The sequence below is a fragment of the Delphinus delphis genome, chromosome 15 (assembly GCF_949987515.2).
Source record: "Delphinus delphis chromosome 15, mDelDel1.2, whole genome shotgun sequence".
NCBI classification, from domain to species: Eukaryota; Metazoa; Chordata; class Mammalia; order Artiodactyla; family Delphinidae; genus Delphinus; species Delphinus delphis.
In genome coordinates, this window is record NC_082697.1 from 52,893,848 (window position 1) to 52,906,335 (window position 12,488).

Here is a 12,488-nt window from a genome sequence, read left to right on the forward strand (position 1 = left end):
AGTTGTGTTAACAAGAAACGTTTTTATTTTGCTTGCAGTAGCTTTTTGTTAATTGCACAAAATCATGTTTTATTTTTGCCATTTAAACATTATCACACAATCCTATTCTGAAAGACAAATGTTCATTAAAAACAAAGCAAAAATAAAAATTCACAACCTTAATTACCTAGAAGATTTGTCATTTAAAGGAGGTTTAAAGGAAAAAAAAAGGGTGGTGGAGGAGGGGCTTTCTTACAAGCTTTTTCACAAGTGTCACATTTTTTCCTTAAAAGGGAAGGATTTCAAAACAAAGGTGAAATAGCTTAAACAAATATTCATAAAAAGGAACTTTACAGAATTGTCAACAATATTAAGACAACATTGACTAACCAGTTTCATTACAGCATCTTCCCCCACCCCCACCCCCTAGTGTCCGGCTAGGACCAGCACAGGCTTTGTGTTCAGACAGAAAAGAATTCAAAATCCCAGTGAAATTAACAACTGTGCCAAAAACCACGGGCATCTCCCCTGCCCTCCACCCATGTCTTCTGAGATCCCCTGACCTGGGTTCTGATCAGTGGAAAAGGGCCAAGGCTGTGAGGGGGAGGGGCCCCACACCAGCGTGGCCACCTCATTGTTTATCATCACATATTCACTATAATTGCTGACCTTCTGCGGTGTGACTTTGGAAAATCCAACCCATGCAGAGGGAGAAAACCCTGACATCCTTTAGGTAACTTCTCCTTGTTCTTATGCCACATTCCAAGCCCCTCTGGTCCCCTATCCAAGGAGAAATGCTAGGGTCTCGAGGATGTCTTAGATCTGCCTCTGAGGGTCAGGTAGCTCTGGTTCAGTCAGGCCTAGTTCTCCTCTTCCCTCCCAACAGACCCCAGGACCCTGAAAGCACCGAAGACCAAACTGCTGGCTGAAGTGCAGACACTCATTCCTGTTTCAAGAGCTGAGCCTAAGAAATGGTCATCGTTGGTCAGGTTGGGTCTAGACCAAAGAAGGAAGAGACAGAAAGCAATACTGTCTCCATGAGAAGAAAAGGGGGAGGGGAGGAGAATGGAGAGAGGTGGGCATGCAGGGAACTTGTGCAGGGATGGGCTGGAGAAGGTGGGACTGCTGTGAGGGGATGTGGGTCAGAGTGGCTCTTCAGAACCAGGTGAAGGGTCTGTGGCGTAATGGAAATAGGAAGGAACCCCATACCCCTCCCTCTTCAATCCTCAGTGCTGGCCCTCAGGACCCCCTTCCTAAGGACTGGAATGCAAATCCAAATACTACAACAGCCTGGTGAGGAGTGAGCACCCTTACACCAAAGCAAGGAAGTCTGATCCCAGCCCAGGCTCCACAGTGACGGTGACTTCCGGGCAGGTGCTGAACAGCAGTGAGGAGAGGGCTTCTGTGAAGCTCACCTAGGGGCGGGCTGTTTGCTGTTTTCCCTGGAAAGCCAGAGCCCTGTCTTAGCTTGACTCTGCCAATCCCTTTTCAGCTCACAAAGGCATTTATGGAGAGTTGGTTGCACATTGGTAGCTTAAACATGACAATCCTCATCAGCTGGTCACCTGAGGTTGGAGGGCCCATGGGACCCTCGGTTTACAGTCTGCTGGCTCATCTTGGCCCAGAGCCTCTCTCTGCGTGGGATCCAGTGGACAGAACCACAGCCTCTTCGTTGTGAGGGAAGCAGTGGGAAAGCTTCCACTTCTCACTGCTGATTCTAGTTCCTCAGCTGGAAGGGGTTTGAGATAAGACAGCTTGGAAAAAGGGAAAAAAAAAAAAGCCAGGCAGCAGTTTCTGGGCAGCTTCTATCCTGGGGCGAGAGCCAGTATGGTGGGTTTTGTGTGTGTGTGTGTGTGTGTGTGTGTGTGTGTGTGTGTGTTTGTGTGTGTGAACACACAGCCACCTAGTCCAAGGCCGGTGCCCAGCTCAAGAGCTTTCCCACAGGCCAATCCTGCTGACACCCCTCCCCTCTCCAGGACCTCTAGGGGAGGAGCGACGCTGTGTGCTGTGCTGATGGCAAGTCTCAAAGTCTGTAAAAAAGAAGATGGAGACAGGTGGACTGGTCCAGAGTTAAGTCCCAGGACCCCAACTCCATGTGAGGAAGAGGGGGTCAGAGGGAAGATGGGGGGGTGGGGGTGGGGTCAAGGGCTTAGTGTATATAGGCTCGGTACACGGCAGACATGTCATTGTCAGACTGGTCCAGTGCCTTGGCTCTTTTGTACACCTGGAAAAAAACGACATGGGCTTAGTCTGGCCACAAAGCTGACTTACAGACACAGATCTGCTTCTGAGAGGCGGTTCTCGATGTGGTTAGGTAGGTAGGTTCTGGAGTCTAGGCTGTCTGGGCGTGACTCCTGGATCACCCACTGACTGGCCTAACCTTGGACAAAGTGCCTCAGTTTCTCTGTGTCTCCACCACTGCTTCTTGACTTTATGGAGAAGGTAACAGGGTTATTGTGAGGATTAATGGAGTGAGGAATATAAAGGGCTCAGAGGCAGGGCTCAGCATTGTTAGTAGTTATAATCATGTTCCTTCCTGCTCCAAGGACTTCCCATGTTATTCTCTGGGCCACTGTCCCTGTCCTTCCCTCAGCATTGGCTGGCTCCTTCCCAATCAGCTCCAAGGCCTTTCCTGACCATCCCATTTGAAGCAGCAGCTGCACCACTTTACCCAGCCACCTCCATCCCTTTACTCTGTTCCACTTTATTCATAATTCTAACCTTCTGCAATTCTTACTTGTTTAAACATTTATGTGCTTACTTTGTGCCTCCTTCCATTAAAATGTAAGCTCCATAAGGAAAAGAAGGGGCTGCACCCTGTGTCCCCAGAGCCTAGCATGGTGCTTGGCAATTAACAGCCACCCTAAAGGTACTAGACGAATATGAAAGAGTGTGAGAAAAATTAAAAAGCCATCATTTAACAAGGGCAGCACAACATCCAGTCATGTTGAAAAAATGCAGCTGGACACAGGTTCCTCCCACACAGTTGGCTGCCTGCATTTTTTTCTTTTTCTAAACATGATGTCCACTACAGCTCAGGTGTAGCTGTCAACTCAGAATGAAGACTAAATAAAGACCTTTTGAGATAAATGAGAACTAATCATTGCCAGCAAACCTGCATTCAGGAAATGCTAAAGCAAGTTCTTCCAGCTGAAAGGAAAACAATACCAGAGAGAAATTCAATTCTTCAGAAAGGAAAGGAAAGTACTGGAAATGGTAAATTAGAGAAATATGAACTTATTTTTTCTCTGAATTTCTTTAAAATACATATGACTACTTAAAGCAAGACATTCTGACAATGGTGGGTTTAAAACAAAGACAAATGTAACACATAGGACATCTGTACTCTAAAGCAGGGGTTCTCAACCCGGGATCATTTTGCGCCCCACCTGGAGTGACATTTGGTAATGTCTGGAGACACCTTCTATGAACTGAGGGGGTGCAACCGGCATCTAGTGGGTAGAGGACAGGAATGCTGCTAAACACCCTGCAGTGCACTGGAGAGCACCCACATCAAAACGTCAATAGTGCCCAGGTTGAAAAACCCTGTCTTAGAAGATGAGGGAGGGAGAGGTAAATGGATCTACATTTTATGTAAAGAGGTCTAATCTAGGATGTGAAATTAAGGAGGTGTATAGCAATCCTTAGAGCAAAGACAAAAATGATGCACTGTTAAAAAGCCAATAGATAAAATGGAATTAAAAAAATATATATTTATTTATTTGGCTGCGCTGGGTCTTAGTTGTGGCACACAGGATCTCGGGATCTTCACTGTGGCATGTGGGATCTAGTTCCCTGACCAGGGATTGAACCCGGGCCTCCTGCATTGGGAGGGCGGAGTCTTAACCACTGGACCGCAAGGGAAGTCCCAATAAAATGGAATTCTAAAATATATTCAAATATCCCAAAAAAGGGATATCCCAAAAGAAAGGAGGAACAGACAAACGAAAGCCAGAGTGGACAAATGGCAATCAAATGATAAAAGAGTAGCTCTAAATCCAACCACATGTCAACAGACTTCAAGACAAAGACTAAATGTTAATGGACCAGTTAACCTCAAGATCCTGAACTCCAAACAGTGGCCAGAAAGTGCCGTGCTCCATCAAGAAATTAACCAAAATGTCTGTTTCCAAGCCAACGAATCCTGTAGTCAAGGGAGAGGCAAGTGGAAATCACCTCACAGAGAAGTGCTCCCAACACAAGCCACCATGGAACCCTTCAGAAGTAACCACAGTTACAAACTCATCAACGAAAAATTATATAACACACGAGGAATTCCACTACCAAGAGAGAACCTGAAGGTAAGAAAGGAGGAACCTGAAATTGTACTTCAAACTGGAAGAGTGAAACAGGTACTCTGAGATGTTCAGACACATGAAGGAAGGACAGAGACACAGAATTCAAGGACAGAAGATTATAAACCATGAAAAGGCAGGTCTGAAAAGAACAGTACTGTGTATTTATTTATTTATTTATTTATTTTTGGCTGCGCTGTGCGGCTTGCAGGATCTTAGTTCCCCAACCAGGGATGGAACCTGGGCCTCCAGCAGTGGAAGCAAGGAGTCCTAACCACTGGACAGCCAGGGAATTCCCCAGTACTGTGTATTTTTACTTCTTCTTTGTCTCTATAGAACAAGCTACTTGAAACCTCTATTTAACTTGAATAAAAATGCATATAGTTTATAGCACTTGGAAGACAGAGTCTCTAAAATAAATGAATCTGTGTGATTCATGTATGTACGTGTTTCACAAAATGTAGATTTTTAAAAATTTATTTTATTATTTTATGTTTTGGCTGCGTTGGGTCTTCGTTGCTGTGCGCGGGCTTTTCTCTGGCTGCGGCGAGCGGGGACAACTCTTCGTTGCGGTGCGCGGGCTTCTCATTGCGGTGGCTTCTCTTGTTGCAGAGCACAGGCTCTAGGCTTGCGGGCTTCAGTAGTTGTGGCTTGCAGGCTCTAGAGCACAGGCTCAGTAGTTGTGGCGCACGGGCTTAGAGGCTCCGCGGCATGTGGGATCTTCCCGGACCAGGGCTCGAACCTGTGTCCCCTGCATTGGCAGGCAGATTCTTAACAACTGCACCACCAGGGAAGCCCAAAATGTTGTTTTTATTGTAATTCTATAGTAAAGACAAATATTGCTCAGCTGTTTTTTTTTTTTAAGCTTATACTTCTATCAGATTGAGATAAGAAAACTGAACTTCTAAAAAACTGTTTCCAAAAAGTGCCTATGTAGGTGCTTAATAGATGTCATTCAAAAAAAATGTTAAGGACTAAACAATCCAATTAATAGGCAGACAGTGTCAGAATGGATAAAAATGCAAGCCCCAATTATAGACTGTCTACAACAGACACAATTTTAAAACAAAGGTTGAAAGTAAATGGATGGAAAAAAATACATCACATGGAAATCGTAAGCATGAGAAGGCTACAGCAGCCATATGAGAATCAGACAACAGACTTCAAGACAAAGATCAAGGTGGACATTTCTTAATAACGAAAGAGCAAATTCATCAGGAAGACATAACAAGCATAAATGGCTAAGAGCCCAATAAAAAAGACATCAAGCAAAATGGACAGAATTAAAGGGAGAAACATGATCCCACAATCACAGCTTGAGATTTTAACATCCCTTTCTTAGCAATTGAAAGAACTAGAGAAAAAGGTCAGTAAAGATAATCTGAAAAAATACTACCAACCATCTCAACCTAATTGATATGTGCAGAACACAGCACCCAACTGCAGAACACGCAGTCTTCTTAAGTGAACATGGCACACCCACCAAGACAGATCATCTGCTGAGCCACAAAACAAGTCTGAATCAATGTAAAGAGTTAAAATCCATATGTAGTATATTTTTTTAGATCACAGAGATACATTAGAAATCAATAACCATTAGGTATCTAGGAAACCCTTCAGGGTTTTTATTTGTATTTGACAAATAATCCACAGGTCAAAGAAGAACTCCCAGGGAAGTAAGCATGGCTCGGAGGAAATATACTTAGAAAAGGAAGGTCTAAAATCAGCAACCTAAGATTCCACCTTGAGAGGTTAGACACAGAGCCAAGCCAAGCCAAAGTAAGCAGAGGGAGGAGTGCAAGGGAAACAAAGGAGGGCTGCTGGGACTAGCACCGCGGCCTCCTGCTGTTACCTCATTGGCTGCAGCTGCCATAGGAGTCGGATGGTTGACGGCATCACCCAGCGCAATGGCTAGACGGAGATCCTTCTGAATGTATTTCAGGTAGAAATCAGGCTTAAAGTTTCCTTGTAGGATATCTGAGGAGGGAAAGTCATTCATCAGAAGATCTGAAAGGATCCTAAATAAGAAACCACCTGGAGTCTTGTCAGAGGTCAATACCTAGCATTTCCTCCCCCTTGGACACCCAAGAGACAAGTTCCCAGCCTGTAGCCCCAAATCCTATCTACCATGTCTCCGGATGCTCTCTGACTGGGGGCCTGGACTGACTGGAGTGGGTGCATCATTCACACACAATGAGCCCCTGAAGAAGACACTGTTCTGTGACATCTGCCTGACCCAGTTCCCAGCTTCAACCAAAACTAAAACGCAAAAGAGAGGCCAAAGGCAACTTACTTTGGCACTTCTGGTCCAGGAAGATGCTGGCCAACTGTCCCTGATTGAGGATGTCCAAGAGTGTCTGCTGGGACTGGCCTGTCACTTGGGCCAGGGTGAGCCCCTCAGCGATGGTGGCCATGAAGCTCCCCTGGACCATGTTCACGATCAGCATCATCTTAGCTGCGTTGCCAACCTCACCTGCCCAGGGCAAAGAATCGTGGTCACATCCCAAGAATCCTGTGGGGAGGGACTTTCTGCCCACCCTCACCCCTGCTTGGACCCACCTCTACACCCAGGGGAGGCCCCATTCACCTGCCCCTGACAGAACTGGCTCTGACCCTTCTGGCTCTTCCTCCTTCCAGGCACTGACTGTGCAAGTCAAAGGAAACCTTCCCACGGGGGCCCCAGGCAGAGAGGCCGTGCGGGACTGACGGTGTCATCAGGGCGGTCTAGAGGGGATGTGGCCCACCCAGCCTCCAGGCCTGAAGTGGCCCGACAGGTGGGCAGGCATGTTACCTAGAAAGAAGGAAGTCTTCCCCATTGCCTGGAAGCAGCTGCTGCAGTCCTCATATAAGCCCCTGTCTCCGGCCGCTAAGATCACCAACATCCCATCATTAGATAGCTGCTGATTCCCTGAGACCGGGGCTTCCAGAAAGCGGCCCCCCCTGGACACAATCACCTGGAAAGGAAAGTCACAGCTTCTGGAGGCCTTGCCTCTCATGAAGGTCTTGGGCAGGAAGCAAGGAGCATACTGGGGCAGGAGCACTTGACCCTCCACGCCGAGGCCCCAAAGCTGATGCCCGTACCAAGGTGCTGGACTGACAATGGGAGGGTCAGCAGACTGTCCTCCACCAGGTGCCTGAATCACATGCAGTAGACAGAGAGAAGCTGGGGTGTCCTCATAGGCTCCCATTTACTCGGAATTTCTCACAAAGACCAAAGACTATAACCAACATGACAATGCCAATGGCGTGGTTGACCACACTTCCTAAAGACACTGTCCTACCTTGATTTTAGCCACCCGTAGAATGCACATGGGCCACAAATCACCACCCCCTCACTTGGGCCCAGTGGCTCAGCGTGGTGGAATACTCTGCTAGTATCTGTAGAAAGCTGCTTAACTCAAAAAGGCCCTGCTGGCAGCCTAGATTGGCTTCTGAGAGGCTGGCAGCTATAGGACCCAATGCCCATCCCAGCCAGGAAACAAGTCTCCTTTCACAGCCACTCAGACTAGCTGTAGATCTGAAGGCAGAGAGTGAAGACAGGCTAGTCCCAAAGTCTCTGGCTTTGGCTCTAGAGTAACTAAGTTGCCCACTCTTCGGCATGGTTAGCCTGGGTCTTGGGCTCCAACTGAAAGGATGCTGGAGGGCCAGCCCGAATGAGGCCGCTACCTGGGCCAGCTCGGTGACTGTGTCAGCATCCACCGTTGACATGTCCACGTAGCACTTCCCGGGGCGGATCCCTTGCAGCACACCACTGGGGCCCAGCACCAGCTGTGGGGACACAAGGGAGAAGCAATAGCCCAGGCTCCCAGCCAGACACCCAGGAGCCCCTTAGACCTAAGGTCAGCGTCCTGCTGATTTTTTGGCTCATTTCCCCAATAGAAGCTAAATATTAAGGCTCAAAAGGGAAGAGCATGTAAATAAGCAAGGGAAAGAGGAGAATTTATGGTATGCTCCCATTTATCTTCAAAAAGAACATGTGTGTTTCTTTTTATTAAAAACCTCCCATTGAAAAGATGGAACCTCACTATTTATTTTTTTTGGCTTCTTTGGATTTACTTGGATTAGTCCAGTCATGAGTTTAACAAGATGACTACTGCACTTGAACTTTTAAAGCATACAAATACAGCGATAGCTAAACATAGGAACTTGTCACATGGACCACAGGCACACCAAAGCTTCCAGCTCAACAGGAATACATTAGCCTGTCAGGAACCATTTCACATTTCAGCACAGACCTCAGGGACCCTCATCAGTTTCATTCTTTGTTCTGAATTAAAGGAAGTCTGTATTCAATCTATGCAAACACCCTTCACAATGGGAGATGGCCCCCAAATGGGAAATCCACCGCCCCACCCCTCCCCCAATGCAAACACTCACTCAGTGCTCAGGGGAGAAGGGGAGGAGGCCAGCCAGTTTTCCCGGCCACAACCTGAGACGCTGAGGGGAGGGAGGGGATCCTTACGTCCTTGGCTGCCTTTGGATCCGACACGCAGGCAAACGTGATGTCACAAGTTGAAACGACTTCAGCGGGGGTTCTTCCTAGGCGGGCCCCCTCCTGGATGAACAAATCACACTGCAAAAGTCACAGATCCTAATGTGAGCTGCAGGCAGTGCACAACACACACACCAGCCAGGCCAGAGATGCAGTGCTCAGTCCTCCGGAGTGGCCTTCCAAGTCAAGAGGCTGAGACTGTGAGCCAGGGACCCCAGCGGGCAGTCTGACTGCTCAGGGAAGTGGACGGAAGCCCCTTAAGCACAGTCTTGTGGTTTTTTTTTTTTGGCCACACTCATGTGAGACCTTAGTTCCCTGACCAGGGATTGAACCCACGCCCCTACAGTGGAAGCGCAGAGTCTTAACCGCTGGACTGCCAGGGAAGTCCCCAGTCTTGCCTAGGAGGATGTTCCATGTTCTACTTCACAGGAGGCACAAAACAAACGTCTGCTGAAGGTTTTCTGAATGAAGAACAGGATGTGAATAGTACTTGTCTGCCGCTCTTTGTGGCTGTCGCTGTCTTGGCTGTGGTGAAATCTACCCAGTGCCCTGTGAGCTGGGGAAGCAGGGCTTGGGCTAACAGGTTGCCATTCCGTACTGAATTGTTTCTGGCGGGGGGGTCTACAAGCACTAATTTTTCTTTTCTGAAAATTAAAATCACTAGAACATCTCATAACAAAATACATCATTAACATTTTGCTGTATTTCCTTTTTCTTTCTTTTCTTTTCTTTTTTTTTGCGGTACACGGGCCTCTCACTGTTGTGGCCTCTCCCGTTGCGGAGCACAGGCTCTGGACGCACAGGCTCAGCGGCCATGGCTCACGGGCCCAGCCGCTCTGCGGCATATGAGATCCTCCCGGAGCGGGGCACGAACCCGTGTCCCCTGCGTCGGCAGGCAGACTCTCAACCACTGCGCCACCAGAGAAGCCCTGTATTTCCTTTTTCTAAAGGCATTTCAAAAAAGTATTTAGAATAATTTGGACCTATTATTTTGCATCTAATTTTTAACATTTTATATGATTACATCTATCAATATTATAGACTTTCATAATTACTGTTTATAACGCATGGCTGCAGGATACTCCACTGAGATATATACCTGAGTTTACCTAATGGATCTCCTGCAGTTCAATATCTGGCCTGATTTTAATTGTAAATGAGCCCAACAAATATCCATCTCTTCTATTTTTTGAATTTAGATCTCTGTAAGTAGAATATAACAGGCTCCAAAAATGGTTTTAAAAAATGTAGACAAATGGCTTTCGAATAAGGCTGTGTCCATTTATAATGATCTCTGGCAAAGTCTCAAATCACCAACACAGAGCACATTTTTTAAAAACGACAAATAAGTACACATAAATACATTAAAAACTTGTCCTACTAGATGATTTAACAAGCCAAAAATGGCCACTTTCTGCTTGATATATTCTGATTACTCCTGATTACTGAATCTCTTTAATACCTCTGTTTATTAATTGTTTCCTCTTTGTGAGCTATTTAAAAATCTTTAAATCATTACTATACTATTTGTTTAACAAGAAATTCTACTCCTGGTTTTATACCTAAAGAAAACAAAAACACTAATTTGAAAAGATACACACACCCCAAATGTTCATAGCAGCATTACAATAGCCAAAATATGGAAGCAACCTAAGTGTCCATCAACAGATGAATGAATAAAGAAGATGTGGTACACACACAGACACACACACGGAAGAATATTACTCAGTCATAAAAAGAATGAAATTCTGCCATTTGTAACAACATGGATGGACCTAGAGGGTATTATTATGCTTAGTGAAATAAGTCAGACAGAGAAAGACAAATACGCTACACTATCACTTATATATGGAACCTAAAAAACAAACAAATAAATGAATATAAATAAAAGAAACAGACTCATAGAACAAATTAGTGGTTACCAGTGAGGAGAGGGAATCGGAGAGGGGCAAAATAGGAGTAGGGGACAGTACAAACTGCTATATATAAACTAAATAAGCTACAAGGATATATTGTGCAGCATAGAAAAATATAGCCATCATTTTATAATAACTTTAAATGAAATATAACCCATAAAAATACTGAATCACTATGCTGTACACCTGAAACTAATCTACCAATGTAAATCAACTATACTTCAAAAAAACCAAAACCAAACAAACAAAACCCCCAAAACCCCCCACAAAAACTAGGGAAAAATACATAAAAATTGTTAGGGTAGTGGGAAATTTTTAGAAATACAAAATTTTTAAATTCCAAAAAATAAAAAAAAAACGAGTTGGCATACTTTTCAATTTTTTTTCGTTTATTTTTTGTTGTGAGGAGTATTATCAAAAACTATTCATGGGGTGGCTGGGATGAATTGGGAGAATGGGACTAACATATATACACTACTATGTATAAAACAAACAGCTAATGAGAACCTACTGTATAGCACAGGGAACTATGCTCAATGCTCTGTGGTGACCTAAATGGGAAAGAAATCCGAAAAGAGAGGATATATGTATAGGTACAGCTGATTCACTTTGCTGTACAGTAGAAACTAATACAACATTGTAAAACAACTATACTCCAATAAAAACTAATTAAAAAAAATACTCATCTTGGGTTTCCCTGGTGGTGCAGTGGTTAAGAATCCACCTGCCAATGTAGGAGACAGCGGTTCAAGCCCTGGTCGGGGAAGATCCCACATGCCACAGAGCAACTAAGCCTGTTCACCACAACTACTGCGCCTACGCTCTAGAGCCTGTGAGCCACAACTACTGAAGCCCGCATGCCTAGAGCCCATGCTCCGCAACAAGAGAAGCCACCGCAATGAGAAGCCCGCGCACCACAACGAAGAGTAGCCCCTGTTCGCCATAACTAGAGAAAGCCTGCATGTAGTAACAAAGACCCAACTCAGCCAAAAATAAATAAATAAATAAATAATAAAAAGAATCTGCCCGCCAATGCAGGGGACATGGGTCTGAGCCCTGGTCTGGGAAGATCCTCCATACCATGGAGCAACTAAGCCCATGCACCACAACTACTGAGCCTGAGCTCTAGAGCACGTGAGCCACAACTACTGAAGCCTGTGCACCTAGAGCCTGTGCTCCGTAACAAGAGAAGCCACTGCAAAGAGAAGTCTGCGCACTGCAATGAAGAGTAGCCCCCGCTCACTGCAACTAAAAGAAAGCCTGTGTGCAGCAATGAAAACCCAACGCAGCCAAAAATAAAAAAAAATAAATTTATTAAAAAAAAATTCACCTTTTTCCTTAAAAAGACAGACTTAAAAAGATCTATGTTAATAATTTTGTTTTCTTCTGGTTTTTCCTTTTGAAAGAAATGAGGGTAAGCAGCAGAGCTGTCTGATTCCAAGCCCAAGTTCATAATTGCTTTGCTCTACTGTCTTCCCATAAATTAATCTGGAAAGAATGGCCACGTTTATAACAATTAAGCTTTCCAATCAAGAAAACAGGATGACCCGAGGCACTTCTATCAAATGGGAACATACTTATAATGCAAACCCTTAGATTCTACCGATGTTCTGCAAGTATGCATGTCTAGATTTCCTGGTTACCCTGGCCTTGAATCAGAAATATCTGCTGAAAGGGCTTCTGAGATCTCACTCCTGACTCAGGGCCCCACAGCACCTACCCAATGCCCAGCACCTGAAGCCCACATCTCTTAGCATGGCTTTCAGTGCCCTTTCTCCCAGGCTCCCTCAACTCTCCAACCAGTTC

General features: G+C 45.4%; 1 protein-coding gene across 6 annotated transcripts in view; it reads right to left on the bottom strand.

Moving 5' to 3' along the window:
- Positions 1-8: 8 nt before the first annotated feature.
- GLYR1 (glyoxylate reductase 1 homolog) overlaps positions 9-12,488 on the bottom strand; it is a 36,419-nt gene continuing 23,939 nt past the window's right edge. The window contains exons 11-16 of one of the 6 annotated variants that reach the window (XM_060031688.2): positions 8,737-8,829; positions 7,941-8,042; positions 7,066-7,228; positions 6,568-6,747; positions 6,127-6,251; positions 9-2,203 (exon numbers count right to left, since the gene is read on the bottom strand). In XM_060031688.2, coding sequence (XP_059887671.1) covers positions 2,129-2,203; positions 6,127-6,251; positions 6,568-6,747; positions 7,066-7,228; positions 7,941-8,042; positions 8,737-8,829 — 738 coding nt within the window. In that variant the 3' untranslated portion in view covers positions 9-2,128. Of the gene's footprint in view, positions 2,204-4,899; positions 5,026-6,126; positions 6,252-6,567; positions 6,748-7,065; positions 7,229-7,940; positions 8,043-8,734; positions 8,848-12,488 lie in introns of those variants that run through there. The other 5 variants (XM_060031683.1, XM_060031689.2, XM_060031685.2 and 2 more) reach the window with 5 other exon arrangements.